This window comes from Eucyclogobius newberryi, unplaced genomic scaffold (genome assembly GCF_026437365.1).
Source record: "Eucyclogobius newberryi isolate DKJ021-1_F unplaced genomic scaffold, fEucNew1.0.hap1 SCAF_18, whole genome shotgun sequence".
Taxonomy (NCBI): Eukaryota; Metazoa; Chordata; class Actinopteri; order Gobiiformes; family Gobiidae; genus Eucyclogobius; species Eucyclogobius newberryi.
The window spans coordinates 22,415,939-22,443,905 of NW_027315812.1; the positions used below are offsets into that span (position 1 = coordinate 22,415,939).

The 27,967-nt window shown below is 39.2% G+C and overlaps 1 protein-coding gene across 12 annotated transcripts in view; it reads right to left on the reverse strand.

Moving 5' to 3' along the window:
• abi1a (abl-interactor 1a) overlaps positions 1–27,967 on the reverse strand; it is a 47,926-nt gene that overhangs the window by 6,385 nt on the left and 13,574 nt on the right. For 4 of the 12 annotated variants that reach the window (XM_072451106.1, XM_072451104.1, XM_072451111.1 and 1 more), the window contains exons 2-8: positions 27,390–27,557; positions 15,682–15,858; positions 10,401–10,415; positions 9,406–9,509; positions 8,386–8,538; positions 3,611–3,711; positions 1,934–2,044 (exon numbers count right to left, since the gene is read on the reverse strand). In XM_072451106.1, the coding sequence (XP_072307207.1) occupies positions 1,934–2,044; positions 3,611–3,711; positions 8,386–8,538; positions 9,406–9,509; positions 10,401–10,415; positions 15,682–15,858; positions 27,390–27,557 (829 nt within the window). The remainder of the gene's footprint in view (positions 1–1,933; positions 2,045–3,610; positions 3,712–8,385; positions 8,539–9,405; positions 9,510–10,400; positions 10,416–15,681; positions 15,859–27,389; positions 27,558–27,967) is intronic. The other 8 variants (XM_072451109.1, XM_072451107.1, XM_072451114.1 and 5 more) reach the window with 3 other exon arrangements.

Below are 27,967 nucleotides of genomic sequence, written 5' to 3' on the forward strand. Positions count from 1 at the left end.
CTTATATATATATATATATATATATATATACACACATTAGCATGAGATGGAGTTTTAATTTGAACATGATGTTTACACGTTACATATAACAAACAAAGGACTTTCACTACCTAACAGATTAAATCTGACCTGTTTGACCTGTTTCGCCTCCTGTTTTAGAGTTTAAGAATATCCTCTGAAGGACTGAGTTTTTTCTGCGTTTCATTGAGGTTTAATTAGTTCCGTTTTTGCTTGAAAATATTTTCTTAAAATGTTGGACAGAGCTTATTCAATTCAAATGTTATTTTATTGTTATTTTTGTAAAAAATAAAGAAAGCATGTTCCATTTTAAAAACAATAAACTTTTATCATGTTCATGATAATAAAAAAAAGCTAGGCTTTGGTGAGCTTTGAGTTTGACACTGCGGGATAAGAAAAGGAGAGGAATCATAATGACAGGTAATTAATAACATTGATTGCAGCACAAGAAGTTGTCTGATGAAACCTGTGGGGGAAAAACTGAGAAAAGGATTGAGCAGAGCCTGAAGAGTGAGCAGTGCAGCAGTGAGCTCGAGGGAGCACCCTTATCTCTGACCTGTTCTGTTTATACAAGTTGACAGATACTGTATCTCAAATATTTCCTGGAGAATCTATAGATCGCTTTCGACCCGGAAGTGCATTCAAAATATTGTAAAAATAAATCTCTGTACACAAACAATCTATTTCTGTGTAGATACATGTGTACACACAACATACAAGAACATAGTGTTTAGGCAAATGGACGTTGGCATAGGTTTTACTTGATAAAGAAAAAAACATCTGCGTAGCCAATGACAGCGCTCACGCATGATTCAGCATGCCATTACCCAGAAACCACTGCTTTGTTGGATGTAGAAAGAACATAATATACAGATGTGATGCAGATGTTGGACAAGTTTAACCATTTAACTTTCAGTATAAATGTTTCTTTCAGTCCGTCTTATGACGTCTTATGACGGACTTGCTTATAGAAAGGTGAATCAGAAAATAAAATAAATCATATTAGAATAAAATAAATACAATTGTGTCGATGTGTTCATGCACATCGACTGGTAAAAGAAAAAGAATCACCATCACCCAAAAGATGGTAGAATGCTGTGGAAGATCATTTGGATGAATCGTATCATTTGAAATCTGTACAGATCAAAGTTATATCCACAGTGCAGGCACGAGTGCTTATGACTCATAAAGTGTACAATGCTAAAGACGGCCTTTGGGACCGATGATTTTACCATTGTAGCACACCAACTAAGGTATGGTAACTACGGTAACTAGAGTGGAATTTTAAGTGCATATGACAGGTTAGACTTCACAGTTGTAACAAGTTTATAATGTTACTTCCTGGTTGGACATGAGCAGCAGATGTGACATAGGTAGAGGTAATTCCATAACTGTTATCTAGCAACCATATTGTAAACAAGAGCCAAAATCCATATAAATTATGTTTTGACAAATAATACCTGATAAAACCTTTTTTGTTAAATAGTTGTTCAAACTGTTGTTAAATTGCTTTGTGCGTAAATTGTCTTCATTTTTGTTGGAATGTCGCTTATTGATGACATCAGAGGGATTTTGTTTTAGTTACCTGCCATTTTATTTTTCAAATGTTCTTCACAAACTGCAACTTGACTGATGTAAAACTATGAAGAAAAATATTTAACGCAGGGACTATTCAGCCAAACAAAGTCATAATTAGAAAACACCAAAACCAAGTCATATGCACTTTAACATTTTAACATTCAATCTCTTTATTCAAATATGTATTATGTGGGTCAATGCTTGCAGTGTGGACATTACGATCCCATTCAGAGCCCTTGTTACACCCTGTTACACCCATGATTGTGCGCAGCCACCACCACCAGTTTGAGCACCCACGGTCCGGCAGGCGTTGTCCTGTGCAGGCGCAGACTCTCACCTAAGGGTGCTAGAGGGGGAGGCGGAGGTGGTGGTGGTGCCATTGGTGGAGCTGATCCAGGCAGGGGAGGAGGGGGAGGGGGAACACCCGGGGGAGCTGACATGGGGGTCACTGTAACAAGTAATGTCATTGATTTACACGGAAACATGACATTTTACAGATATTTGTCAACCCATACCATCTGAAATAAAACACATTGCAAAAATATAGTCCTACTTATAACTCTCATCTTATTGTTAGAAAGAGTGGACATCAAACACTGCCATTTTGTCTTCTGAATAGAAGATAATTATCCATGTCTGGTTGGCGTATAATGTAAGCACTAGAGGTGGGCAATGAATCAAATTCAATTACTTTTGTGAATGTTGATTTATACATAATACAAATGCTGTAAAATTAGCAGATTAAAACTAACAATGAAATGAAAAAAGTGCTGAAACTTTCATTTGTGCTTCTGGAGATATACAATGAAAATGAATATACAGTAAAAAGAGCTGATTAAATTAAAATGAACAAAATCATCAAATGTAATCTTCCAAACCAAGGTGGGATCTTTTTGGCCTTTTTTGGTTATTTCATAGTCCATTCCCATCCAGGCACATTTGAGCACACTTTTGATGCATTGTTAAAATACTGTCTGAATGTTGTAATTTCAAAGTGAACTTTCTGTTGAGCTGCAAAAGTTTCTGAAGGCCAAACAAATGCAAAATACACACTAAAAAAAGTGTGTATTTTGCCCTCGATTAGCGCCACGGAGCTGGGAGTCTCAGAATGTGGGTTGACTGTACAGGCGTGTGTAGACGGAGCTGCAGGCCTAACGTGGCTTGGCCTATTTAATGCAGTAGGATAGAGAATCAGCTGTGCTCCGAACACAATGGGCCGGACTAATCCCTCTGTCTGGTAAACACGGCCTTTGTGGAACGCACTCGCTGCCTCTGGAGGAGCAATTTACAAATGTGGCCTGTCAAGATAGGAATTAACTAGAACTAAAATCTTCATTGTGTCATTTAATTTACCTAGTCCAGTGATTGGTATAAGATGACTAGTATTCAATTGTATTCATATTCGGTTTGCTCTTTGCTATAAATATCTATTCTTATATAGCAATTTTCAAGCTACTATGTCAGAGAAATTTCCCTTGTGGGTCAATGAAGTCGCTGTACGTTAATGGATTTTTACGCATTTGTTATTAAATGTATCTCATATGGTAAGATTACATTTTTTATGGTTATACTGCCTTTATTTACAGCGAGACACTAAAGGCAAAGACAGTTTGTTCTCTCACACATAAGCTTTTACCAGGAAATATAGTCCATACAGGGGGTTTTATTATTCCATTTAATACACTTGAAGGATTTGTTGAAATCTAATTCCAAGCCTGATTTATGCAACTTTTAAATTAAAAAAAGAAATCTTATTAGTCTAGATGACTAAAAAGATTAAACAAAAAAAATCCCCCCACCTTGTAAGTTTTTTGTATGCAATATATCAACAATATGAAGCAAGACATTTGAACTTGGCTCATTAATCAGACGTGTTACTATGGCTCACGACTGTTACACACAAAACACACAATGAAGTCAACAAACTTCTAAATTGCAAAGTTATAATTGGAGAGAAGGAAAACGGTTATTTGTAATCCAGAATCGATCACATAGAGTGTAAGAGTGATTTTACCTGGCCCAGAGTTGGGGATGGAGGGTGTCGGCACGGCGATGGGAATGCCAATCCCACTACTGCCGCTGTTCTCTCTGCTGCTGCTGCCCCCGCTGCTGCCACTGAGGAGAGAGAGAACACGGGTTTGGACTGGGCTCATCAACACGGATCAATTTTTAATAAAAGTGTGAGTCCAGCAGATTTATTTCCCTGTTTCGCGACTGGTAGCTGAGAAACGTAGAGGTGAACTTCGATTGTTTTATGACTTTTGTAGAGACATATTATTGGCATGTGTAGAGTCTCTAACTAGAAAATATTGATGAACAGTAATTATTGATATAGTGCTACATTATTGCATACCCTTCATAGCTGTGGGCTCATGTTTAATTAAGATGTGGCAGGCCATATAGTCTCTTTCATCATGCATTTCTATTAGAGATATTATTAAATACTGCAACGTCACAAAGATGACATTTTATATTTTAAAGCAAATGGCCTTTTCCAAATAAACATATCAGTTTTAAAATGTACCATCTACAAATCAATAATATCTGGTGGTAGGGTTGTAAAAACTAATCTATACTCGCAAATGAGTTTCTAGTATTGATACAAAACAACACATTAACGAGATTAAATTTGACCTTTCATGAAAAGTTTTACATTGATCCATCACAGAAAAGAGCTGCAACGATGAATCAACAAATTGGGCCTAAAAGAATGTTTTTTTAAAATCATAGTTGTGTTTTGATCATTGTAACGTCTCTCTGGACTATACAGACTCAAAAACACATATGAAAAGACTTCTAAATAAAGACAGCAGCATTATTAAATCAAAATGTAATTTTTTTTTAAAGTCTAATTGTCATAGTAATATATTTCTAGATATTCGCTATCAAGAAGCTTTCAGTCAACAGATGATTAATGATTAGTGACAGCCCTAATAAAGAATGTATTCATATTTTGTGTTGAAAATTATTACACTATCAAAATCTATATTGAGTATTGAGCCTATTGCTTAGTAAAGAAATCAAGTTTTGTCATTTCCCAAATGTTAGTATCATTACAACACACGTTAAATAATACTTTAGTTTACTATTAAAGTGAAATAAAAGTACCTCTACCTCAAAATGCTGCCATGTAAACATCATATACCCATGAGCAGGCACCACCCCAGTAACCCCTCCCTCATTACCTCATTCAAAGCCAATCCCATTGTAGAATCATGGTCAATACGCTCGTAGTCACCTTTAAATGTAGGCCACGTGAGTGTCAGCAGTGCCCTGTATCCCCCTCCTCAGTTTGACCCTTGTAGAACGATGCGTGGGACAGCTAACTCCCCCTTGGCCTGCCTTGATCTCACAGCTAACCCGACAACATCCTATGCACTCTTGACCCGTGTAAAGCTCTCCCTACCCCCTACCCCCTACCCCCTACCCCGTTTACCCCTCATTTTTGATCCAATTTCCCATCATGCCCCTCTCAGCGATCTGTGTCAGTAAGGCCCTCGGGCGGTTGGAAGTAACAGCAGGGGTTTGGGGGGGGGCTCTGAAGGATGTTGGTTTGTGGCAAAGTATCAGTACAAATAAGGTCAATACAATATCTTAATACCGGTGGGTGTATTTGTAATGAGCGCTGTACGACTAGAACTACTACCATTACTAGGACTAAAACCCCCTCTGTACTTCTGGGTTGATCCTTCCTAATCCCTGGCTAACCCACTCGTTCCTTCGCTAGCCTGTTTATCCCTTTCACTTGCAAATGGCTTGGAGGATTGTGATAACAGCAAAGGTCATTCAAACCCAAGACAAATATTATCATGTGAAAGTCATTATTCATCATCACTTTTAATGAACTATTGTAGTTATTGATGATAATGTTAATGTAGATAGTTAGCCAAGTTGGGGAATAATGAAAAATACAGACAACACTTTAAAATAGGGTTCTTTAATCAACAATTTATAAGGTGTTAAACTAGTTATTTGTTATAATAACTTAAACCATTACTGGCTGAGTACACCACTTTGCTATTGGGGGTAACAGTTACAGCCTGACGAAGGCCTAGACGCCGAAACGTTGCCTCTGTACCATTAAACTTTTATTTTGCAAGTTTGACAGTGTGCGGGATTTCTTTCCCTTTACAGTTCAGCGTCACGTACGCCCTTATCCTACGCACCTGGCACAGAACCTGATGTGCGGAGCATCGTCTTGATTTCCTTTGGTAACAGTTATAGTAAAAGACATTTGGATTTGGAGTCAGCATTGAGCACAAGAGGAAGGAGTTGACCCATTGCCTTGCTCATCTTGTACAAACCATAAACTAATACAGTTGTTTGGTTTGGTGTCTAGAGCTCTTTCACATTTACCGGTGATGATAATGCTGCTGGTCTAACTTACATTACAGGAAATGAACTTTATGTTGGAAGAAATGTATCTATACTTTCAGACACATATGTAGTGTTTTTAAAAAATGTTCTTCTTCTAGTTTGCCCTTTCTCGGTCTTAAATGCATTAATGTCGTGCCAACCATGGACTATATCATTTTGCTCATGAAAGTAAATTAGACGTTAGCAGGCCCAGGCAGACGCTTGTATTGAATTTAAACCTGAGCTGGAGAAGATGGCAGAGACTGATGAGCTGAATAAGCACAAAGAGCGACTTTGAGCCAGGATAATCAAATAGCCCCATCACAGCAATACAGGCCGGAGCAGGAGACTTTGGTCACTTACAGGGCAGCTGCAAGGCCACTGTGAGGATATGGACAGCTTTACAATTCTACCTTTAGAATTGTAACACATATTACAATTCTACCTTTAGAATTGTAACACATATTACAATTCTACCTTTAGAATTGTAACACATATTACAATTCTACCTTTAGAATTGTAACACATATTACAATTCTACCTTTAGAATTGTAACACATATTACAATTCTACCTTTAGAATTGTAACACACACACACACACACACACACACACACACACACACACACACACACACACACACACACACACACACACACACACACACACACACACACACACACACACACACACACACACACACACACACACACACACACACACACACACACACACACACACACACACACACACACACACACACACACACACACACACACACACACACACACACACACACACACACACACACACACACACACACACACACACACACACACACACACACACACACACACACACACACACACACACACACACACACACACACACACACACACACACACACACACACACCTTTTGTCAAATGAACTGAACTGAAGGAGGGTACAGTACCACCTAGGAGTTAGTGTTTATTGTAGGGCAGGGCTTATCAAAACATTTTTTCTGGTGCGCCCCCCTTAGGAGATAAAAGATATATTTGCGCCCCATTAAACATGTAATGGTGCGTTCACACCATAGCGTCAAATTCGTACTGGGCGCTGCTAGTTTTAAAGGCATGACGCTTTGGATGAAAGAATAAACTCGCAAGCAGGCTTACATCCAAGGCATCCAACGCACATGCGCGGTCAAGATGTTGTTTGTATTTCCTGGTGTGGCTGTTCTCTTGGTAAGCTGGCAGACCAGGTTGAGAGTGATTTTGGGTCATTTGCTTTACAAAGGCGATCGGCTCTGTGGCAGCGTCGGACACACTTCCAGCGCTTAAACAACTAAAATGCACTGTGTCAAATGATCAAAACGAGAGATTCGCGTTGCCTTGGACGCTCTAGATGCGCCGCAAAAAAGCTGGACGTCTTGGACACTCCAGTGTCGTAACTACACATTTCATTATTCGGAAGAAGGACCAAAACAAACCCTGCACTGGTCAAATATAACCTAGACGTAGCTCTTGGAGCAAATGATGATATTCACTAAAGTCTAATCACCTCTGAAGTATGTGGTGGACCCAGACAACAGCTGAGCTTAAAGCAAATACACCAAAGCCACTCTCTCAACCTGGTCTTCCATCAAGAGAACAGCCACACCGGAAAATACAACCACTCCTCCACTGCACATGTGCACTGGACACACGTCTGCTGGTGGGTTTATTTTTCAGACACACGTTCAAAGCGTCTGCCTTTCTTAAGTGGTACATGGTGGGAAAGTTTGAGAACAACTGTGGTAGAACATTCCAGGTCAAAGTAGACACATCTCCATGTAGACGAGCAGGGCCGAAGAGGATGAAAACTTTAAGAATAGTTGTAACAGATGAATGTAACAGGCTAAATACCACCTGCCTATAACAAACATGCAAACCAGCACAGTAAAGCAGGGGAATATAAGAATATAATATAATTTCTACGGAGCCTTGCAAGTCAGCATAACAACAGCCTTTTAGCTAATGAGACGGCTGACATCGTAATTCAGATTTGATGAAAGCGCTGGATTTTCCTTGAGAGGTTTTCCACCGACATTAATATGTGAGAGTTTTGAGACAAATTTTGCAAGTCATGTTAAAACAAATGCAAGGTCTAGTGAAGGCAGAGGAGTGAAAGTGCTCTAAGCTGCTGAAATGAAGACGCAGAGTAAACCCATGACATAAAGAGGACTAATGGGTCTGAAGAGGCGCTTTCTTGCATTACCAGCGAGGGTTGGATTTCAAGGTGTAGCAGAATATTTCCGAACACCGTATCATGCATATCCAAAAGGAAGCTTGCCTTTAAAGTACAACAGAAGGCTACAAAATATGTACATTTTTATAGGTTGTTTTGGGCAATGTCATTCTAAAAACATCTCCAACTTATCCACTCTGCCAGGTCAGGTCTTTGTTTGGTACCTGTGTGTGCGTGGCCTCTGGTTGAGCGATGCCGTGCGTCCCGGGCTGTTCTGTTGCCCGTGCTGACTGCCCAGTCTGGCCGGGCTGGTCATGTAGTCGTTGGGCACTGTGGGAGGTTTCACCGGTTCTAGGGTCTTGTACGATGTGTTGCGTCTGGACGGAACACAGAACATGCATATGTTATTTCAATATTTAGTTATAGTAATGTTACAGTATTTTTAATAGCATGTACTGCCTTTAAATTTTACATGTGTTTAGCAGTATAGAAAATCAGATACTAAATTGATCCTGAAATCCAGTATGAAAACTACACGCTTATTTGACCAAATGTCGATTAATAAAAAATCAAAAAAAAATCAAAAAAAAAAAAAAATCACATTCACAGGACAAAATGTAACCTTTTTATAAAGCGTTAAAAATATCTTGAGCTTTAATGTTTGATCCTCTGTGCTGCTGCCTCTTGACCAGGTTAATTAGTAAATTCATCTCAGCAAGTTTTAAACCTCGTTCTATTATAATTAAGAATATAATAAGAGTTCTAGTCCACTCATAGGCCTATTTCAGTCTTTTTCATCAATTCTCTTGGACTCAAACAGAACACTATTGACCATAAATCAACTGCAATTGGATATTTTTTATCTACTTGCGCTGCCATAGACTGTCATCACACGGAGTGGAGGCTTTAGTAAATCATATCATTTTACACCGCTGTATACAGAGCAGCGGAGCGACTATCTGATTACAGAAGTGTACTTTTGCGGAATGCCACGGGATGACGGCAACAAAGCAGCCGTGAGTCTACGCCTTGTCTTTCGGCTATGCCCAACTTAATTCACATCACTATTAAAACGTACTTGGATAGACGGATTACAAGTGAGCTGCCTCGGGGTTATCTCACAAACTACAATCAGACATGCTCTTCTGCCTGTTCCTCGGTCGCCCACACGACACAGTTCCTCCTCAGTTTGATAATGACAGGATTAGCCAGTGTTGCCATCGCGGTGACAGAAATGGACTTACCCTAGCGTGCCGCGCCCCGACATGGGAGGGCTGGGCGGCTTCTGCGTGGGCGGGTTGGTCCTCGACAGTGTCCCGCCTCGGATCGCCTGGTTGTTGCCATGTTGCTGTGGTTATGCAAATTACACACTTTTACCATAACCGAAGTCAGATTCGCTCTAGGCTGCCCAGATTTGTCAACAGATACATGTGGATGCAATCAATTGTAAGATTTTGGTCAGATTTTTAACTACTAGGTTGGCTTAAGTCATTGACAAAATGTTAAAAGGCGCACTAGGCAAAGTTACAGGTCAGATCTGTGGAGAAGTGACCCTGCTACCGGTAATGAGTGCTTTAAGAATGTTTTTAAGGTACTTTTCAGCAATAAATATAATTGAACAAATGTATATGAATGAATATCTACCAGAAATGTTACATAGTGAATCTTTAATATCAGGATTTGTCATCGCACAGACATCTGTTACAATCTGGGAAGTCTATAGTCTTTTATTACAGTAAACAACATAGGCTGCACCTGCATTTCTGTAAGATTGGAAGGAAGCAAATGTATTCGAATAATAAGTCCATGCGCAGTTCCAGTTCATCCCCACTGACCGCCAGAAGCACAGAACGTATCATTTTTCTTAGTTATAGTGGCATTTAAATGTTAAATCTTGAAATTTTTGCAGAGTGATCAAGAATTTGTAAACACAACTTGATGATGACTAAAGTGTGTTCCATTTTTATACAAAATCATTATGAAATTAAACATGAATTATTGCCAGAAATGTGTGCAGCCTATTTTGTCTACAGCCAGAGTAACTGACAAAAACATGGACTACAAAATGCACATTGTTACTTTCTACATGGACAACATCGAACGGGAGTAAGGTTTTTCGGACTACAGGGGCTAAAGTTAATGGAGACGGGATGAAGACATGTTTTACGGGATTCTGTAGAAAAGGAGATCTATCAATAATACATACTAGCATAAAGGGTCATGGGACGAACTGACTTACCTTAGCTTTTAGCCACTTAGTGTGGGCGAAGAGAAAAACACAAGAGAGAGACAGAGAGAGAGAGTGCATGTCAGAAAGCCATGTCCAAACAGACCAAGTCAAAGGAAAAGTGGACACACACACACACACACAAAATAAGCTATTTACTGTGAACAAACAGTTGATAAGACTTGGCAAGGTCAGAGGGAAAAGAGAGCAGAGTCTGATGTGGTTATCTTATTCAAATAAAACCACACCCTGGCACCACAGATCCCATCGGATGGCAAAGGAAACACTGAAGATTCATTTATCTAGGCAGCAATTACATAGAGTTGAAGAAACTAAATGTAATGTACCAGGACTAGGTATCTATGAATTCAGAGTGATGAAAAAGCAATGATTTTAAAAATGGTCAGAAGTCCTCAAAATGGACTATATAAACAGGAAACTGAAAAGGATGTATAGCTAGAACTGGCTAACAGTGTGTTTAAAGGATGTTCCAAAGCAAAGCAAAAGAACAATGTGATCATTTGTGTTATTAAAAATGTTGATTGCCATAATCATCTCCATTATGTAATATAAAGTGACACTGCACATAATGAAAATACAAGAATTAACCCATGATTGTTAAGTCACATTAGCATAATGTTGTAGAAATAGTAGAAGAAGTTAAAAAAAGAGAATTTTAGAAGCACAAATACATCATTTTCATTCCATCTACCCTCTGAAAAGTCCTTTCTTTAAGTGGTGCTTCATTATTGTGGAATAACCTAAATATTGTGCTATCGTAGTCACAAGTCTCGATATATCAAATTAGATTAAATTAAATTTGAATGTCATTACACTTGTACAAGTAGAGTGCAATGAAATGCAGTTTAATTTGCTTAAAAGTATTGATTTGTTACAACAGCAGCTAAAAAAACAAAAGCAAACTACAGTACATAGACCGTGATCTTATTTTGATTACAACAATGATTCAAGGTTCGTTAAAAATGTAGCATATCTATAAAATGTTGTATAACTCAAATATCTCAATAAATACATTGTTGCATGCCCGTTCATGTCACATTAACTTTACTTTGTCATTCATAAAGTTTAATAAAGCTGGTCACTTACATGAAGAATAATAATCTACGGTAATTAGACTATTGTTTGGTCATGGTGTCAATAATCGGGAATAATTGTAAAATGGATTCTTGCCACAATAACAATAGAATTTGAGATCATCGTGACATCGCTGCTTCCAATTCCATCCCTAAGTGACAAGGACAAACCAAAACTATATATCTTATCATTAATATTACTAGACACGTTATATTATAAAGCTCCGTAACCACACTTTTCTCCTAGTGCTAGTACAATGGCACAATGGCACGGCGGCTGAACCTGTGTGGGCTGCTGTCAGAGAGAATATGAAAGCGCGCCGCAGTGAGTTTGATCTAGACTTCGACAGCTGCAGAGTCAAGTGGCTCATCAATAATGCAGCGCCCTCGAGGTGTGAGCGCGGAGCAGAGTACCAGCATCACCCGCACAGAGCAGAGCGGTGCCAGGGTCAGAGGAAGTGATCCCGAAGAACAATGACCGGTAAAGCCAGGTTTGAGTTACAGAGTAGGCTCTTAGGAGGGCGTGTGAAGTGAAAAACTCATATTAGTGTCTATAAAACATCCATTTCTGAAGTCCTTGGAGAGCAGTTGTTGTTATATTAAAAGAACAGGACATAATTAGGGACGGCACAATATCAAATTTTTGTGTTAAGATTATTGTGAGAACAAGATTATTGAGCCTGTGACTAAGCAACAGTGAAACCTTATTATAATTATTATTATATAACATGTTACTGTTCAAGTTTGAGACCGCTTTACAAAATTTAACTTTCTGCAAGACAAAATAAAGTTAAATATGTCAAAAACCTGCAGGGAAAAGGGTTTTATCATTTAGGTATATTTTTGGACTGTAAATTGAAACTAAAAATATTTAATTTTGCTTCTGAAATTGTCACAGTTACACGTTTTTGGTTCTTACGAGTATATTGTGAACTCAATAATCACGATTATCGATTAAGCAAATAATCTTGACATCCCCAGTCGCAATGTAAACAGGACTGACTGTTAAAATAATCCAGGGCTGCAACGAACAATTATTTTGACAATCAATCATTAGTTGTTTAGGATTTGCCTATTTAATAAGTACAAATTGAAACAAGTACGCACAAAAATATGTCTGGATGTTTACACAGAACATTTTACAGCAAAGATAAAGACATTTTGTTACTCAGTTTTACAAAAAAGAGAAAAGTGAATTTGTAAACTTGACTAGAACGCAACATAAATGTGGGGTTTCAGTATCAGTATTTCTATATCCATCTCACAACGGTAGACCAGGGATAAACGGCCTCATCCAAGTCTCCTACTCCATTGGAACATTATTTCTGTGACTTCTAAAATGAATGGATTAAATCAAATCCTCAGTATAGACTCACCTCGCTGAAACCACTGATTAAACGGTGTGTAGTATTTCTGTAATAAATGCAGCGCTGCAAAGGCTTCCCTCTCAGTATTAACAGCTCTGTCCCGGTGTTAAAGATAGTGTGAAGCCATTAAACGTTGCAGTTATAGGATCAGTTTGCAGCCTGTCGCGAGCTAGCAGCTAACGCCCGGCAATGGGCATGATTTAAACTGCCATTAACCGATCGAATCTGGTCAGTAAGTAAGCCGCGAGCACAGGCATGATTCTACACAAGCAGAGCATCCCACGGGGCGGCACTGGATTAGGAATTAAAATGCCGTATGCAAGGCAAATATTGACGCAGAGCTGTGGCATGCATAAATGAGAATGGGAGATGGATGCATGATCAATGTGTGCGGTATGAAAAACTGAGCTTTGCCACTTTATGGGCCACTAAAAACATCATACATCTGAAAAACATTTATAAGTTAGACACATTTTGGTCCGTTTGCAGACATGCGGTGTTCTTCTACTGCAAAGTAATACAATGTAGACACAAAAGAATGCTAACATTAATTGTGGGATTGCCGGTAACGTTTTTCAACTAAATGACTACCCTTGTCACTATAATGTAGTGAACAAAATTATAATAACAGGGATATATCATGCAAAATCAGCTTTGATGATCGTTTAACCTTGTTACAATAGTGCTTCCTCATCTTTAGTTTACTCAAGTTTTATTTTCATTGATTCGTGCATGTTTGTGTGATACTGTATTATCCTGCAACTGAGGTTTGAGCGCTCTGAAAATTCCTGGTTTACCTACCCCCTGTACCCGCCCACATCGCTGTACAAATATAAAAACATGTAAAAGGACAATCCACTGCTTGTTACGGTAAAATGACACCAAGAGGCTTATCAGTTCTGCAGTTTTGTACAGGAAGTCAAAGGATCCGTTTCCATTATTAAAGCGGTTTTAGATCAATGTTGTAGTTTCAGGTTATATTTTTGCACCAGAAAAAACATAATATCTCTCTATTAAAGATTTAGCAATACATTTTACCTAGTTTTCCATAGTTTACTATTTTGGGTGAATTTTGTGATTTTTGTGTTTGTGTATTGATAACATGGATGGTTGCCTTTTCAGAACTTTTTATTTTGTTAAACTTTTCTTCAAAAACTACTGCTTGAGCAATGTAAAAATATACAAAGTTATAATTTAAAAACATGAAAACCCGCCATATGCCAAAACAATTACCAATAGCATCGCTCCACACAAAGTGCCTGTGTAATCTGTAAGTTGTTTAACGTCGTATACATCACTGCAGTGTTTTGTAAGGTTCCATCGGTGGGAAAAACTTTGCAAACGTCCCATTAACCGTGACTTCCTGGCACCAGAGCCCTTTTAGAGACTACATTCAAAGTGGCACAATGGCTTTCAACTTCACTTATCAATGTCTGGACCCTTATGTGGGCTCTGTAATCCGATTTGTGCGACAGCCGCGATTGATTGGCCGATTGATGGGAAGCGAAATAAGTCAAGGAACCAATTGCCCCGCCTCCACAGGGGAAATGACATCATCGCAGCTGTTCCCCGGACGACCCACTGACCCCGAACAATATTCACTTTCAACTGTCAAACGTTCGACAACATCAAAAAAATACTGAGTTAAAATTTAAATGTAATTGTCTGATTCCTTGAGAAACCGGAGGAGCGGGTTTCGAGGGCAGGACGGGTCTAAGTGCTTTTAAAAACGTCTCGCGATTATGTGTCAGCCAAGAATAGAGTGTCTTTTTGTGTGATGTAATGCTTTGGAGAACCCTCTACACCCCCTCGGCCCGTTCTCGACAACACACGTGGGGCGTATTCCTGTGGGGTCAGGAACGGCGGTGAAGATAAAAGCTTTGCCACGTTCAGTACGGCCAGAAAAAGAAGGAAAAAAAGAGAAGAATCAAAAACAAGAGAAAGGAATAACTTCAGGCAAAAATAGTTGTGGGGGAGGAGAGGAAATAGGAGCCAAGTAAACAGAAGAAGAGGTGGGAATGGAGTAGTATGATGTGGGTGTAATGGTTAAATATATTGTAGCATTTTGTGTTGACGCTCCTTCTGATAATGTGCCAAATGTAAAAGTAGCACATCAAGCAAATAAATAAAAATAAAAAATAAAAAACCTGAACATAGGATTAATTTTATTATTTAAATTTCAAAATTAATGCAATAATTTAATTTCAGTTACAATAAAACTCAAATGTACAGGTCTTATTTAAAAGGTCCAATTGTGTCAAAAATATAAGAATAATCAAGGCTCATCTAGGCCATAACATGGAAAGGAATTATACATAAAATAAGCCTTTTTTTTACTTTTTCATCAAAAGACTGTACATTTCTGTCAAATGGAGGACTTTGGTGTTACTGTGATATGTAGTGTGTGCAGCCCTTTCTGTATCACTCTGTATCGCACACGCACACAAAAAGGTTATAAATTCAATTAGGGCTGAAAAAAGTAGATAATTTAATCACAACTAATTGATTATTGGGATGATCATCAAGAAATATAGTAATTGATCATTGTTATCTGGATTATGCACGGACTTCAAAAATTCATATACTGAGAGAAGATAATGGGATCGCAAAATAACTTGGTTGCAGCCCTAAATTCAATAGACCCGAATACCTGAAAAGGTATTGATGCTTTGATAATATTCTGGGATATTTATACAATACATGTAATGTTTCCACATAATCAAATAAAATAGTTTGATAAAGAGATCATAAAACCATGCAATTTCAGAAATCCTTAAGAAAGCCAAACCACAAGCAACTTAAAATACAAAAACACACACAAAACCGACTCACCTTGACCCCGTGGCCCACGTCGTCCAGCAGCGTGTAGTCGATGGGCTTTCGGATGTACCTGACCGGGCGCTCCATGTTGGCGGGGGCTATGATCTTGTGAGTCCTGGCTGTGTTCTTATTGGTGGTCAAGATCCCAATCTCTCGCCGGGCCACTTTCTCTTTATGAATGTCCACCGTCTGGAATAAAAAAGATAGAAACGAGCGGTGGATACGTGAGTGCATGAGTGCAAAGGGAACTCGTCAAAGGCTTTAATTAAAGCGGGTTTGTTTAAGAAGTGGCTAGTCATTATTAAAATTGATTGACTGTAGGCACATGGCTTCAAGCATCGCAGACTTCACAAATTAAAACAGACATGAATTTACCGACCCTTAACATGGACGTCAGAAGGGATTTCACCTGATTAATTATGATAACATTTCATTAATAACTGTCATATCAGGAACTCTAATTTTAGTTTAGAAAAATCTATTTAAAATTGAATGGAAAAAGTGAACACAGTATTTGTTCTATGCACATTTCACACACACACTATAATGACAGCCGGGTGGGCACAGCCTGGTTCGGAGGCGCTCGCTCACAGGAGGAGACGGAAGCCTACAGAAGATTCCTGTCATACCGCACAGATCTGGAGCAGGCCTGCCTCTGCACTCGGCACCGTTCACAAGCCGCTCTCAGGAACACTGCAAAGATGCACAACGTTGCGTAACGGGACATGCAACAGCTACTGCTTTATTAAAGGGCTGGTATGATGCTAAAGCTTATGCAAGGATAAAGCTACTGTATACAATAGGTTTATTTTGTAGTCGACTAGTCAACGATTATTTTTATTGTACATATTTTCTCATTTTCAGAGAGGAGGAGAGGCATTTGGCAAATAAAAGTTGAAATGGTGACTGAAGGCTTCAAGATAGAGAATATTTATGAATAAACTGTATTATTGATGAAAATGTGGATTACTTTTTAAAGTTGATGAGTCAAGATTAGTCGATTCATTGTTTGCCGCCCGACTAAATGAATAGAAGTAAATCTAAATCAGGACAAACACCAGGACAAGAAAAGAAAAAACAGGCTAAACGAGGACAAATTAATTCACAACAGGGCAGTGACAGAATAAAGCTAAAAACCAACACTAAACAAGGGGTGGATGATAATGACAAAAACGTATAGCTTTATCTTTTTTGTCGGCGTAATCGCTCATTTGTACAAGAGTTTTACGTCAGCTCTTTTTGCAGCATTTTGTTTATTCTGACAAATTCCACATTCACAATATTTTCAATCACATTTTGATAATCCCCAGACTAAACCAGGATAAAGTAGGATTTAGCTCTTGAGTAATGTATCTCACAGTACTCAATATCGCCGTAACAATAACCACAGTGTAGTCTGCTGAGCATCCCTGGAAAATCTCTGGACAGAAATGCTCTTCTCAATCAGATTAAAGCCTGAAACATGACAGAGAACAGTATAGGCTCCGAGAAAGGATGCAGAGCAGACTTCCTTCAGGACATGCACTGAAAAAAGGATCTACACTCTCGCAGAAGACATCGAAAAGGCTAATCCATATTTAATAAGTCGATAACGCATAATTGCTCCCAGAGAGGGTTCAGTCCTGTTCAAATGACTAGTGTTATGTTTGTATAAATTAAGAGTTACAAGTGTTAACAGTGGCCGTCTTTTTAAGGCGTCAAGTGGGTTGTGAGATAAACAAAGTACTGAAATGAACCCAAACAAGTGGCTATAATGGTCCATGTTGACACAAGCCCCAATTTAAACTTTCTCAATGCTCCACTGGGACAGGACAGACTAACAAATGCAGTCCACTGTGCAGAAACAATGGCTGAAAGTGTCATTAATCAAGATCTGTGCCACATACTGGGTTAGAGGGGTTTTATTTACTTACTGGGGGAAATTGGGCCAGAGATAATGCAAAAATGGATTAGCTAGCAACACAGCTTCCACATTGTATTCTTCAATAAAAAGATTGTTTGAAAAATACAAAAAAATATGTTGTTTGTGTAAACCGTCTGACCCTCTGTTTTTCCCCCATTGATTTTACTATGCCCCAGTTAGTGACCAGAAACCATCTCCGAATAGAACACAATGTAGGGTTTAAAAATGGATTTAACAAGAATCAACACTGAAAAAGATACATGAAAAAGGGAAACACTGGACATTCCCGGAATAGTTTTAAAATAGTCTTCATAATCTTTATCAGAACTTGTACAAGACCACATATATTAATATATATGTTATTATTTTGTGTTAAAAATATAATTATTTTGTTAAAAGAGTGTCCATTATTATCATCGTGATGACCAAATCAATATTTTCCTGCATTAAAATACCTGAAATACATGTATGACTATATTGTTTTTGGTGAGGTTTTATTTAAATAATTTGCAGAAAATCACAATTTGGATGTGCTACATTTTGTGTATGTGTGCTTTTAGTGACTAATCTGTCCATTAAAATAATCAAAAGGGGAAAATAAGGAACAAGGGTCCTGAGTCTAGACTATTTCCACAGAAAAACCTTTTGAATTATTTTGGTGTGGACTTGAAAATAGACATGTGTTCCCCTTATCGGAGCAGATTATGAGGGCAAACAGTGTCACAGCTGTCAGCGAGGGGAAGTATGATGTGGCTCTGAGTCCACCTCTTTCCTGTATGACCACAGAGCAGGCCTGATGACTCGGCAACTGTCACTAAAGGGGTGACAAACAACAACAAAAAATAAGAATAAATTATCATTGCGGTATTAAAATGTATATGGAGCCTTTGCTTTTTAATCCAATAACACTAGATTAATCTCTTGACACAGTGCATACAAAATTAAACTTTCTAAATAGATGACAGACTGGCTCGTACCTAAAAACAGTTACCAACAAGTTTATGCTAAAAGTCCATTGTGGGTAGTGACTCAAGTGGGTTTGCCATAGCAGATTCCTGTTACGTTGTCAAGAGCAACAAGTGCCCAAATATTTAGAATGAATCATTTCTTTGAACTGGAGTTGGGCGATATGACGATTATACAGGGGTAAATGAAAAGGCTTGATGGTGTCAATTTCAATACACATTTGTAAGTTAGTGCATAAGATTGAAGAGAAACCTCCTTTACTAAGATAAATAATAAGGATAGCATTACATCTCACTAACATGTTTAAACCAAGATAAATATGGTGCTTCAACAACTAATAACTTCTATCCAAAAGGTGAGCCCATGTGAAAATAATAAAGTCAGGTATGTTCCATTCACATATGTTGGAGGTTTGCATGCACTAAAACAATAAAACACCTTCAGTGCATCTGGTAAGCATTTGCTTTGAGAGATTTTCTTTGACCAAGCATACCTTTTCTTCATAGATTTACACCTCAAGAGTCAAACTGGGCTGCACCATTTGAAAAACAGATCACACTCTGCCATTATACCTCCACGCCACATCAGCAACGGGCCATAGATCTGTCAATGCTGGGACCAACTTGACGACTTCCACTGTCATTTTGAAGAGCATGGAACAAGAACACAACTCGAACATTCACCAGCTGGTTTCTCCTCAGCTCATATGGGGGGAAAATGTGTATTTTTTGGGAGATTTGGAACAAACTCAAAATGAAATTGCTATTTCTGCACACACACACACACACACACACACACACACACACACACACACACACACACACACAAAAACCCATACCGGTACTTCATGTACTTCTGTGATGTTGAGCAGGCCAAGTCAAGTGGAAAACACACCCTACTAAAACAAGCCAGGCAACAATATACTTACTAGTGATGGGGGACCGATAGTATCAATTATATCCATTTTCGATTCTGACAGACGCATTGATACTTATGCAAAAATATCCATATTTAAAATTCTTCCCAAAAATTGTGTGTTTTATACACATTTTGTTTACATTTTTGTATGTTTGTATTTTTCTGCACATATATTTACTTTTAATCAATTCAGGCAGAAGATGAAAAGAAGTTGAAAGAAAATGATGAAAATGAATTACGATAATGAAAGAAGTAGAAGAGTTGCAATGCATTTTAGAAAGAAACTGACTGGTATCGATATTGCGAGATTTGCATTAGTATTGTTTCAATGTATGTTATGTATTGTATCAATGTATGTTATGTGAAATGCAGATTTGGTTCATTTCTGATTACTGGTATTCCAAGAGAAATACCACACACATTGAAAATTCCTCGGGTTTTTTGCTGTCCAGGAACATCGTCAAGCCTCATTTCCGCTAGCTTAAATAAGATGTGGCTCTGCACTTGCTAAATAGGCCATTTTATTAGCTGCTATTTTTGGCTAAGCGCTAAGATAAGCTTGAAATTGGACCTCAATGTGGTACTAAAAAGGTGCTAATAGCATTGACGCATAACTGTTATGGCCATTTGGACCTCCATTTCTAGCTGGATAGAAGGTGAAGACAGTCAATTGGGGATAATGCATATTTTCTAGCACCACTTATGCTCAGTTTATCTGGCTCGCTCCAGTCACTTTGCAGATTTCCTGTGGGGCGTACAGTAAATTAGCGAGAGAACATGTGGAACGTTTGTTGCATCACTTGGAGTCTGGCAAATGCACTTTGCTTTGGGAAACACATGAGATTTGAGTGTGGCCAGTCAAAGGGGAGAAATGTGGGGAAGAGAGTGGTCACGCTGGGAATTAAACTTGGACTGCTGGGGGCTGGAGTATAATGTCAGCAATTATGGGGCTCCCTAAATGTTCGTCATTTTGTTGCAAGTCGGGACTAGTGTTCCATGTTCCAAAGCCCTAACCTTAACCAAATTACCTGTTCCTAAAACTAACCTCAACCTAATTGTGAAATAATATATCAAACATTTGCTAAGAGGGCGTTAAGCTTCTCCCCTGGAATGAAATGCCAAACCTTTTTAGAATTACAAATGTTACGAACAATTTCTGTAATTTAATTTGTTATAGAAATGACCAGGGACATACAGTAGACCTCAATGCTGTGTTATTATTAACTTTGGGTTGATGTTTGGATGCAAACTGAAAGCATGTTGCCGTTAAAAGGGTTAGATTGCAGATTTGGTGACCTGCTTTATGGTTCATATCTCTGTAATTACTGGGCCTATTCACATGAAACAAAGAACTGAAATTGAAGTTAATTGACTTCTTCAAATTCTTAATGTGAATGCAACCTTTTGATGTGGAACCGGATCACCTCACAATCAGTTGGTGTGATGGAAAAGAAATGCCAAACAACTTCCGAGCCTCACAACAGTGCAGGGTCTGTGCTGCATCCTCCCAAAATTACTACATTCATTGATGCTCCAATTTCATATCCTTCTCACACACTCCATTTCCTTTTATTGCGACGTCAATCCCATGACCCTTTATGTCAATCATGTGACCTCATGTGGGGCTAACCCAAGAGAGGGACTGCCCTGGGGCGCCTTGTCCTACATAACCACTAAACTTCCGGTCACAAGTATGAATCTTTGCAGAGTACGACAAATCCACAATCCAGTCGTGTTAGCTAAAACACATTTCTGCAGCCGGTTGTCAGAGGACTAAACTGTGTCTTAAAAAATATTCCGAGCATGTTGGAGAGCTACCAAATTGGGAGGTCAAAAGCCCCTTGGGGACTTCCAGTTGGGCTGTTTGTTGTTTAACATCCATCATAAACTGGATACTGTAAGAAACCTTGGAGTCTTATTTGACCAGGAGCTCTCATTTAAAGCTCATATAAATCAAGCTTGTAAAACAGCCTATTTCCATTTGCGCAACATAGCCAAAATCAGAAGAATCCTGCCTAAAAGTGATGCCGAAAAACTTATCCATGCATTTGTAACGACTAGATTAGACTACTGTAACTCCCTGCTTGCAGCGTGTCCTAAAAGCTCCATAAAAAGCTTTCAACTGGTTCAAAATGCAGCAGCAAGATTACTAACAGGAACAAAAAGAAGAGAGCACATTACGCCGGTGCTGAAGTCTCTTCACTGGCTCCCCGTCGAGTCTAGAATCAAATTCAAAATTCTACTCTTGACCTACAAAGCCATAAATGACATGGCCCCATCCTTCCTCAAAGATGCTATAGAACCATATCATCCAAACAGAGCTCTTCGCTCTCAGAATGCTGGCCTTCTGGTGGTCCCAAGAGTCTCTAAAAGTACAGTAGGAGGTAGAGCGTTTAGCTACCAAGCTCCTGTGTTATGGAATCAGCTCCCGTCCCATGTTAAATATGCTGACACAGTCTCTTCATTTAAGTCCAGGCTTAAAACGTTCCTCTTCGAAATCGCTTATGGTCAGACTAGTTAGGAACAGAAACATAAACCCACAGCTTTAGCTACGCTGCCCTAGGAGTAACTATGCTGGGGGAAGTATGACAGCTTGAGCACTATCCTCTTCTTCTTCTGACTACTTATGCTATCAAACAATATTTATTTTTTGATTCCACTTGCAAACTGTTCACCGCCTTCTTTTCTTTCTCTCACTCCTGAGGACCTGTGGACCCAGATGCCCCTCCCCTGGTGAAGTGGTCCCTGCCCTGTGTGGACGGTCCCTCATCTGCCTGAAGAGTGGCTCCAGTTCGCCTCAGTCGGTCCCTCATCTGCCTGAGGAGTGGGTCCAGCTCGCCCCCGACGGTCCCTCATCTGCCTGAAGAGTGGGTCCAGCTCAACTCCGACGGTCCCTCATCTGCCTGAAGAGTGGGCCCAGCTCGCCTCAGACGGTCCCTCATCTGCCTGAAGAGTGGGTCCAGCTCGCCTCAGACGGTCCCTCTTCTGCCTGAAGAGTGGGTCCAGTTCGCCTCAGTCGGTCCCTCATCTGCCTGAAGAGTGGCTCCAGCTCCAGTCTCCTCGTGTCCGTCTGTGAGAGTCGGATCTCTCCTTCACTGGAACTCCTCCAGGTTTCTACGCTTTTTTCCCAAAGAGGTTTTTTTGTAGTTTTTCCTGGCCGAGAAGGAGAGTCTAAGGACAGAGGACCCTGGGACATCGTCCCTCGCCACCACAGACATTGTCTGACTCCATCGCCACCACAGACATTGTTGATTCATTTCTCCCTGTGGCCCTCAGAGGCAACTGTTGTTGTGATTTTGGGCCTTACAAAAATAAATTGATTTGATTTGATTTGACGGGTGAATGTAGCAGCCCTAAAGAGCAGAAGCCAGATGCGGAGGCTGGAAGAGTTGGAAAGCGTCTCTCTCACTCCCTGAACAGAAAAAAACCAAGTCGCGCAGCCAAGGTTGATGTTTTGTTTGCCAACACAGCACATAACACCTCGACGGACATTTGGCAAGCCGACATTTGAGATTAAGTCAAGAGTGCATTCAGAAAAGGAGGAGGTTAGGACCGTATTATTCTCAGTTGAATTTAATCCTCATGTTAATTTTGATATTACATTTACATTACATTACATTACATTTTTATAAGATGTAAATGCAATTTGTGCCTGTTTGCGTGGTCAGGATCATTTTAATGAACTTTACTACTGTATGTAGAAGGAAGTCAGAAAAACAATACTTTAACATAATTCGATTTTATACAAATAACGTCTATGGGTGTTGTTGAGTAGGAATTCCAACTTGATAACCAGGATAAGCCCACCCAAGGAGCACCATGGATGCTGAATTAGTAATTATATCAAATGAAGTATATAGCAAGCATATATCCTTGCAAAGGTTCCCTCCCTTGGAAAGCACATTGGATTGTTGAAAATCCTCAAAAAAAAAAATTACGCGATACCTTTTCCACAGCAAAGTAAAGTGGAGGAGACCACCAGCATGCAAAAGAAAGGACCAAAATATACAGGCATGCAATGGCTACAGCAGAAGCCCACACTGACACATACACACATGTTCACTTCCTGTTGGGACAAATGCCATTCCTTCACTATGGGAGGTCAGAGTGCCAAAGCGACGCGAGAATTTACATGTGTCGTTTTAAACTGTCAGATGGAGTACCACAGGAGCTAGCAGTGACACAGAAAAACACAGATCTGATAAGACTGTTGTGTAATGTAACTGTAACTAAGCTCACAGCTGAAGAGCGCAGCCCAGATGGAGAGGAGAGCGCGGCGGAACTAGGGCTGAAAAATCAAAACTACATTTGGGTTGGAATTATACACTTATCATTATATCTATATATCTATACACATGCATGATATATATTAAACCTCTGTGCTATATCAACAAAGCCGTAAAAATACACATTGTGATTGATCACACTCCGGGGCAGTGCATACGATCCATGAAACGTAAGCAGTGCAAAACATTGTTTCCACCTTCGAGGCTGGAATTTTAGATGAGAATTTAAGATGTTAAAAATGGCCAATATTGTATCTTATTAATTGCAGACCTATTTATAGCGCAGTATTTGAAGCAGCATGTTTTGTAAATGCAGTGCACCGAACAAGCAGCCAAATTTTAATATCAAGTATTATCGTTTATATAGTGAAAAATGTTACAAAAAGAGCGGATTCTGGAAAAAAAAAAGTTGAATTATAAACCTAAAATAATGGTAAATGGTGAAATTGTGATTAAACGTATTAGTTTAGGTTTAATTATCAGACAAATGTAACATTAAAGACATAACATTGTCCAACTTTCATTATCGGGATACGCCCAAAAAATGTATAGATGTTAATCTATGTTCAACATAACAACTGACAACAACAATTACTGTTTTTTCAAGTTACAGTAAATAAGAAATATTTAAGTAGTTTAGTATAATAATATTAATAGTAGTATTATAATTTGTTTTAATACTAATATTAATATTAATAATAATGTATGGCTAATAATAATGGGGCAACAATTATTTTAAGCCAACTGCAATATAAACAGAGCCCATTGTGAAAAGGAACTACATTGACCGTTATAATCAAGTTAAAGCTATAAAAGTAAAGTAGATCAATCAATCACCTCTGACTGCATAATGTCTACACTTCAACACTGGTTTTAATTCCAAGTACTGTTAATCTGCTTCAGGTTGACCAATACAGAAAGTGTGAAATCAAAAAAACAAAAATGCTTTGAGTAATTTCCTTTCTGAAACAAGCACCTCTGCCATGTCTCTGTAATGGGCTCTTAATGCAGCTCTTTTCTCTCCCTTTGCCCTCACAAAGCTGGCCCTGTCTGCAGTCTCTTAGCAGCCACTTCACACACAGCGCTCGGTGGAAGCCCCATTCTCCCATCAGCCCCTGGGCCTCTGCGCCAGTGCCTTTGAAAGGAAGTGACAGCACGAGAGGTGACATGCAAACAAACACCTGACAAAGCCACGTTCTGCAGCCGTGCACCTGCAAGAGCACACAACTGTTCTATTTTGTGTACAAACGATGCAGAACTTTATAAAAGGATCTCGCCACTTGAAACTTGGTCCTTGCGCTGGACACGTTGATGGTTTATATTGCAATATAAGCCTGCTATTCAACATGAAAATATTACAATTATTCAAATACAAGTCATGGAAGAATAGACTTATGATTAGTAATGAGTTTTAATCTTTTTATGAGGAGCGGTTTTGTTACAGTTTTGAGGGAAACACGCATTTATATCATTCTTTTTTTATTTCTTTGTTTTTGAAATTCATTGGAGCAATAATTGTGATCATCGCAATTAAAACTTATAAACAGCCCTCATATCCATAATTATTGAGAAATTCAAAGTCATTAAGCAACAAATAGTACAGGGAACAAGTGCCAAACATGTGGTCATAATCCAAAGATCTCATGTTTGCTAAGCTTCGTGGGGAGAATTAAGTGATGGTGCTGTATTGTGCAATGTCATTTTGGACCATCATGTTTTGACTCATAGGGAACAGTAAGCAGCCACGCCCTGACCAGAGTGGCATTGTGGTCAGAACAATGGAAACAGATCTGACTCTTTTTAACCGTAACACATGGCAGAACACACCCAAAGCGCTGTGCCATCTTCACCAAAACTAACCAAAGTCCACTTTTAGATTTCCAAATAAACTTTCACAATTTGTGCAGATCTAATCTCTACATTAAATCACAACTACAAGCAATTCCAGTCTTCCACTTCAAAAGCAGACAAAGTTGTACACCGTGTCTGATAAGAGAGACATTCGGGGTTTATCAAGCCATCATCTGCCCGCCCAGCCTGCTAAATCATTCATAAAGGCGAGCATACAAGCTATGCAAATGAGAGAAAAGACAGGAATAAGCAAAAAGTTGTTTCCCCGGAGCGCAGATCGTTGTCAGATGAAGTTTGTGCTCCAGATTAAAATCAGACGATTGAATAAAAAAAGATGTTTCCTTTGTTGGCAGTTGGCTAATCTGAGCTGACATTTCAATTAAGTAAGAAAGTTACCAAGAATAAGACTTGACAGTGGCATAAGAGGCGCTAGATTAAACTTTTGATTGTGGTTTGAATACGAATCAAATGAGTTTCTGTTTTATGAAGATTTATCTTCGACGTGGACTGGAGACGCAACAGAGGAACATTAAAGCTTCCAAATGGCAACATCATTGTAGTAGTGAACCAAATTCATTCATTTTAATTATGTATTTATGGTATTTGCTAAGCGGCCTCACTGTGGAAACCAGCGCTGTGGGCGGAAAGGGACGAGAACCTTCAACAAAACCGCACCTGATTGGCTCTGAGTTTGCCAAGAAATGCGCACTCAGCTCCACATTAGCCGCTAAAACAGCTAGCTACAATTAGCTTAAATTCTTATTCCAAGTTGAAAGAGTGTTTGCCTTTTACATTTCACATTTCTTTTTTCCACACCTGCATACTCCTTTTGGGCCACTACCCCAAAAGGTTGTTCAAAAATAGAACACATTTTTCTAGATATTGAATACTCCTGTTGTGATCTTGGCTCAAAGACAATGCACTCTTGAGCTCAATACACTTTAGTCTCTTTTATATAAATCCCCATGTCGAATTCTGTTTCATCAGCTTTTTCAGCCCGGCCAGGAGGGTTGTCATGGCGATGGAGAAAAAGCAGCAGTGATGTGGCGACCTTGGCTCGGCCTGGAAAATCTGAGGGAGTGAAACTATGCCGTTCCTTTGCTCGTCATCCTTCGTCTCCTGAGTGTCTGCTACATCTATTCAATATCTGACCTGCAGATTTCCCAGAAGAATGGACAATAAACACAGATGTAAAAATCTAAATTACAAAACAAGGCAATGGAGGGGTTTGCAGATTCACTGACAGTTGTTAAACACACATGCAGCAACTCCACTTGATGTCTTTGTTTGATTTGTCTGAGCCCTTAATACCTTCATTGGATTACCTGCACATGGTAAGAGTCAGGTGAGGGAAATACCTACGGCCTATTGCAGGCTGAGTTTAGTTCATGCAAGAGAGTGAGCTCAGTCAGGAGAACAAATAAAACTACCTTAGGCCACCTGATTCCTTATTTTATTTTATTCTTTATCATAAAGCAATTACAACCTTTCCAATGACTACAAACATTGTACTGTAACTACAATGATTATTTAGTGATAGGAAAAATACATTGAATACTAAATATGTGATAAAAATCATATTATATAGTTTTGTTATTTTAATTACATGTAAAAACCACAGTATTATAAAATATCATTAGAAAATCCAGAGAGAATCTGTCTGAAACAAAGCAAACATAGTCCTCAGTCCCTCGTAGACATACTTAGCCTGGACTGATGACCCAATAAAGGAGCCATGGATACAGGCTGAACTGTCCTGTGAAGAGAACCATTCCCCCTCAGCCATGCGCCTTTACCTGGGAGATGTGGTTGATGGAGGACTCCATGCGCCGCAGCTGGGACGCCTGGATGTCCAGCAGCTGCAGCACATTGTTGGCTAAGGCATTGATCTGGTACGCCACGCTGGCCAGGGACTGTGTGGTGTAGGCTTTGGTCTCCTCCAGGGCCTTCCTCTTGTCCTGGGCCTAAAGGGGAACAAGACAATACAGCCATTAAAATCCATATCACAACTTTCACTATTCAAAAAATGTCATCTTTTACTAACAAAAAACAAATAGAAAGGCAAAAAAAAAAAATATTCCAGTTTGTAGTGTGTATTTACAAGCAAATTTACTCCTTTTACTGATTTATACTACAGCAGTGTGGCTTTCCAACAAACATAATACAGGTACACAAACGCTTTCATGTACTTAAACTAAAATACTTCTCAAAGTATTGTATGAGAATTTACAATCAGGCTTTTATACAAGGGAGTTTCTACAGAGCTGCGGCGCGCGGCCGAGACTGCCATGTTATTTTGTGCCGCGGCTCCTGAAACTGCTGCGCTATTTGACCGCGCCGTTTTAGACCGCACCGGGTTAAGGTTAGGGTTAGG